Here is a 6000-nt window from a genome sequence, read left to right as displayed (position 1 = left end):
CTTCTTTAAAAGGTTGTGGGTCACCTAGTGCCATCCTTCCCAGCTGCAGATGAGGACATGCAGGCAGACAGAGGTACTGAACTGGGCCTAAGTCTGCCTGGCTCCCTGGTGCCTGGGTCGACTAGAATCCTGGTCCTGACTAGGCCTGCCTTTGTCTTTGTCTCCCCCAACGCTCAGAAAAGTCTTGCAACAGAGACAAAAGCATGCCCAACTCCCATGGAACGTTTCAGTCCTAACCAGCCCAGCTCCCTGACACTGTTAGATAAGATTTTCTTTTTGCAAGGTCATTCACAAAACCATCATAATAACTCCTGGATCCTATCTCAAAACACCAGAGACTCTCAAATCTATGGAATACCTCAATACCTTGGTATGTATCGTTTGTGCTTTCTTTTTTCTTAAATTGTGAGATAGAGCATACATACAGGAGAGTGTATTTTATGTACGGTTTAAAGACTAGTTATAAAGACTGGTTGTTAATTTTGTTGAAAAAACAGAATATTAATAGCACTCCAGACTCCTCCCCTATGTCCCTCCCAAATCACACCCCTTGTTCTCCTCACCAGAGGTAACAACCATCCTGCTTCCGTGATCATTTTTCTCTTGCTTTTCTTATTTTTCTTGTTTTGCCCTTCAGAAAACCCCAAGCTCAGAGTCATGGCAACCAAACCCAAGCTCTTCTACTTCTGTGGCAGGGGCAGGATGGAGTCGATCCGCTGGCTGTTGGCTGCAGCTGGAGTGGAGGTTGGTTCCTGACTGGGAAAAGAAAGGGTAATTTGGGTGGACTGGAGTGGTCCTCTTCCCCCTTCAAAATTTAGGATGGTACCATCAAGATAGATCCACTCTTTCCCTTTCCACATACCTTTCTTTGTAAGAGGTGCGAGAGGAATCACAGTCTTCTGTTTAACCAAGGATGGGAGGGTAGAAGCCTAGGGAGATGTTCTGGAAGCTTGATAGAGGCCTAAGAGGTCATGGTGATTCATAAGACAGAGGAGAGAGAGGAGTCTTTACAGGAACCAACTGATTTCCTGTGGTTCTTCTGGCTCTGGCCTGACACCTCAGTCTTACTTCACTCCTGGCTGCCTACTGAAACCTTAGGCCCAAATGCAGTCTGGTTTCTTCTTGAGCCCTTCTCCGAAAGGTCTGCCCCACTGGGATCTTTCCTTAATTCTGAATTCCCTAACCATTGACTTTTCCATAGATTTTCCACAAATTCTTTGGAATTGTTTGGTTTCAGACAGGTGTGAACTTCTTTTTCCCCATTTGAATGCCATTCTTTAAGACAAGGACCCATACATGACCTTCTTTGTTTTGTTCACTTTATCCTAACCCCATCTCAACTTTAGGGGACCAAAAAAATCACTCTTTCCCACAGGAGTTTTAGGGATTCCATCAATAAATAATGACAACCCACCTGAGTTATAATCTTCAGACCCCTTTTCATTGAATATATGAGGATCAAAGAGAAATTTAATTTGACCTGAGAGGGATAATGACACACAAGAGAGAAAAGAAAAGAAAGCGAGGAATGGAAAAAGGGAAATCATTGAGGGAAGTTGATGAAAAAGACAATAATTTGGAAAGAAAAAAGAGCTAAGTTGAAGAAAGGGGAAAATATTAATGGGACTGAGGAGATCCTATAAGTAGGCCAAGTCCAAAAGGGGTGCCAGTCCCATGCCCATATAAAGTAATCTACATACACACTGATGGAATTTTCAGCTGTGTGGAAATTGACAACTTTGTGGTTCCTTTTAAAATTTTCATTCTGAAAGTCATTGGGTACTTTATACTGTGAACATATCTCCTCCCCTCCCCCCCGCCACACCCCAGGACATTAAAGTTATAACCAAGTTTCTATCCTCTATCTAGTTTGAAGAAGAATTTATTGAAACAACAGAACAATATGAGAAGTTGCTGAAAGGTGAGCCTAGACTTAGTCAATGTTTTCTTACTGGGAAAAATAAACATTTGTTTCTGGAAATATTCTTTTCAATACAGAACACAGAACTCTGGAGTGACAACTATAGAAAAAGGACTGCTCGCACTGAACCAGTGCTCACCCTGTCCCTGTCCCCAGGGCTAAATTTATCATCTGCATTGTGTTGTTAGCTGTCATAAAAGCTTATGAAGTAGACTCTGACCTGGATCTCAGTTAGAGATGGTAGCATGGGTTTGACTCAGCTAATTTGCTCAGTACTCCCCACCCCACTAAAGAATGCTTGAAGAATTCTTAAATAACGATCCAGCGGATTGGAAGGGAGAGAGAAAAAGGGAAGGGGAATTTGAGCTAAGATACTCTCTAGTTCTCATGGCTCACATCCATTCTTTCTTCGTGGTTTCAACAGATTATCAGACACCATCTTATCACATCATAATAGTAGAACTAAGATTATTGAAAAGACCGAAATTTGGTTAAATTTGGAAGAAGTCCTCCTTCATCCTTATAATTCCCTAGAAAAGTTTCTCACACCAAGAGAAAATACAAATACTTTCATAGTGCTTTTTAAAAAAAAAAAATTTTTTTTTATTTATTTATTGGATAGATAGAGATCACAAGTAGGCAGAGAGAAGATAAGGGGGAAGCAGGCTCCCCGCTGAGCAGAGAGCCCAATGTAGGGCTCAATCCCAGGACCCTGAGATCATGACCTGAGCCAAAGGTATAGGCTTTAACACACTGAGCCACCCAGGCATTCTGACTTTTATAGTGCTTCTTAACCATCTAACAGCCACAGTGTTACTTTCCTTGCCTAAGGAAACATGGATATTCTCACCATTGCTGATAAACAGTCATGAAATTGACACATTTTTTTTTTTTTTCAGAAACATTCAACTAGTAATAAGCATACCTGCCATTTACAAACTGTATGACTTTGCAGAAGACCTTTAACTTCTCCACATCTTATCTCCTTACCATAAAATAAAGATAATCTCTGTGGTCACAGATAAAGCACACCAGTAGATCTCACTAAATGGGGAAGGCTGGCTAGCCCTTTACCCAATTCTTGCCCAGAAATTTATTGTCTGGATTATCCCTGAAGTTCCCCATTCTCTTTGTTTCTGCCCTACTCTACCCCAAATGAGGCCAGTCCCTGGTATGTAGTAGGGATTAAGTACATATGTATTGAATAAGTAAATGAAAGGCATCTCCAGAAACTCTTCCATGAAAACGACAATAAATAGAGACAATAAATAAAGACAATAATCATCTTCCATGATGATTCTGGCAAGAACTCTTCCCTAACAGCCTGTGAAATCCTCCATCCCTCCCTGAGTCTGTGATGCTGTTCGGGTGATTGAGACACTCTCCTGGGCATTATTATTAGTGAAGAGGAGACAGAGAGGGACTGTTGGCTGAAGCTCAGGTGGCCCATTTCTGTTGTGAGTTCGAGCAAGTCATGTTTGCCCCCTTGGCCTTCATAGTGCCATAGTCTACTGCATGAGTGAGCTAAATGGTCTCAAAGATCCTTTCCTATACTCTTGATACAAGAATTTTAAAAAAGCTTCTGAAGAAGATCATCAGTTCTGAGAAGCATGTCATATCTAATGGACCTCTGCCTCACTAACAAGCCGTAGCACAGAGCCCAGTTTAGATGCTCATTCAATGTTGGACAAATGTAGAACTGCCTTTAGGAAATGGAGATTTTACAATCTCTGCATTATTAATAGTACCAATATTTCCAAAGCACGGCCACAGGCATGATCTTATTCTTGCTCAAGGAAACTCTACAATGGGCAGATCAGAAAATAGGCTCAGGGAAGACAGAGACTTGCCTGAAGTCATCAACTAGACAGAGACACTGGCTCTCTGGAAAGTTCCTCTACTGGTTCTCATTAAGTCAAGTGGCAACAGTATTGGAAGGTGGGGAAATTAATTCTGGCCTTTGCCAATGCACTAATGAAGTCTGGTTCCTATTCTGGATAAGAATAAGGAATAAGTTCCTTATTCTCAGCAACATAGGGGTGGCAAAGGAAATTTAAAGGCCATTTATTTCTTCAAGACCCTATGAAAAGAGCACTATTTATAGTGCATCTTTAAATGCATTACTTATATAGGCAGTCACTCACAAAGAAGAAAATTTAACTTCACTGAACACTAATTATTGACAGTATTGTTTTACTTATCTCGTTTCATCCTTTAAAAAATCCTGCTAAATAGATATGATTACCATTTTAGAGCAAAGGAAACTCAAGCTCAGTTAGGTCATTCGCTTAAAGTCGCATGGTTGGGGAGGGCTAAAGCTGGCATTTGGACCTGGTCTGCCTGGGTTCCTGCTGTTGCATCCGTCCTGCTGCCACATAGGCCTGGAGTAATACCCGTTATGCTTTCCAAGGAATTCAGGCCCCCATCCTCCACTCCTGAATCAGAATATCTGGGGAGTGGGGTGAGTATTTTTAACGACCCACCATGGTGAGATGATTCTCATACACCCAAAAGCACTTACACTGTAACAGTCATAGTAAATGTACAGCGTCTTAAACAATCGTGATTAACCAACAAACAAAAATGCATGAAACCATGAAGCAAATCTCAGATTTTCAATAAAGCAAATGATAGACATTTCCTCAACAGCTGGGGTCTTTAGCTCACCACTTTGGATGAAAACCAAATCATTCAACAAAATTAAAGAGACCCTCCTTCAGGCTTACCAGAACCATGGAAGGAGAGTTTCCTAACCTCACTTTGCTCAATCCACAGATGGACGCCTGCTTTTCGGCCAAGTGCCTATGGTTGAAATTGATGGAATGGTGCTCACGCAGACCAGAGCCATCCTCAGCTACCTTGCCGCCAAGTACGACTTGTATGGAAAAGACCTGAAGGAGACAGTCAGGTAGCATAGCATTCACAGCTGTACTTGACTTTTTTTTTTTTTTAAGATTTTATTTATTTACTTGACAGAGAGAGATCACAAGTAGGCAGAGAGGCAGGCAGAGAGAGAGAGGGAAGCCGGCTCCCTGCCGAGCAGAGAGCATGATGTGGGGCTCGATCCTAGGACCCTGGGATCATGACCTGAGCCTAAGGCAGAGGCTTAACTCACTGAGCCACCCAGATGTCCCTGTACTTGATTCTTATCTAAGCTCTGTAGTCCTACACCGGCTGAGACCCAGTTACGGTGTTGCCTTTCAGTCTAGACTGGGGGGAGACGGCAAGGGAAACAACAAGGAGATGCTCTTGCTATACCCAAATGTCTTGTGCATAACAGAGTAAGTACTTCAGCGTTTCCTTTCACTACTCATGGTGGTGTGCATTCAACATTCTCATATTCTCTCCCCACTCCTAACAAAATATGTTCTTATAAGATGATCTGGTAAACTCTACAACATGAAGGTGGAAATGACTGACAGGGCAAACAAACATTGAGCATTGTATCAGTGGTCTATTACTACAAATAATGCTGTATAGCATATCACCTTGAAACTCAGTGACTTAAATCAGCATGTATTTATTACTGTATCTTGTGGGTGTTGGCATATCTGGGCCAGGCTTGACTCCTCTTGGCTGGACTCAGTCGTGTGACCTGTGGTCCTCCAGTAGTCAGCCAGGAGGCTCTGGTTTGGGGTGCTGAGTATCAACCCAGGGGCAAGTGGGCCATATGTCTCTCATCCTCCCACAGGTAGCTTGTTCTTGGGGCAGCTAGGGAGGGTTCTAGGAGAGAGACTGAAAGCACACGAGGCCTCTTAAATTCAGAACTGCTCAATTCCACCTCATTCCTTTAGTCAAAGCAAGTCACGAATGAGATCATCCCAGAAAACGGTCATCTAACTTGCAATCTCCAAAATACATGGCAAGAGAAGCAATTTCAAACAGGGTGTGAAAAGAATCCTTTTAGAACACTGTAAACCAGTACTAATATACAAAAGCAATCTGTTTCTCATCGTTTTGATGCAATATGTTCGTTGTTTTTTTGTTTGTTTTTTATAATTAAAGTGACCGGCTAGGTAACAATCTAACCTGTAGGAAAAATGATTTGTAATTCAGATGGGACAATAAAGTAAATTATG

At 42.0% G+C, this 6000-nt stretch overlaps 1 protein-coding gene across 1 annotated transcript in view; it reads left to right on the top strand.

The window, feature by feature from the left end:
• The first annotated feature begins 288 nt into the window (after positions 1-288).
• LOC309864131 (uncharacterized protein) overlaps positions 289-6000 on the top strand; it is a 56039-nt gene continuing 50327 nt past the window's right edge. The window contains exons 1-4 of the mRNA XM_082729454.1: positions 289-370; positions 638-744; positions 1870-1921; positions 4697-4829. Coding sequence (XP_082585580.1) covers positions 658-744; positions 1870-1921; positions 4697-4829 — 272 coding nt within the window. The 5' untranslated portion in view covers positions 289-370; positions 638-657. The remainder of the gene's footprint in view (positions 371-637; positions 745-1869; positions 1922-4696; positions 4830-6000) is intronic.

Source organism: Mustela nivalis (assembly GCF_964662115.1).
Source record: "Mustela nivalis genome assembly, chromosome: 5".
NCBI lineage: Eukaryota > Metazoa > Chordata > Mammalia > Carnivora > Mustelidae > Mustela > Mustela nivalis.
This window is presented reverse-complemented; position numbering and strand designations above follow the sequence as displayed.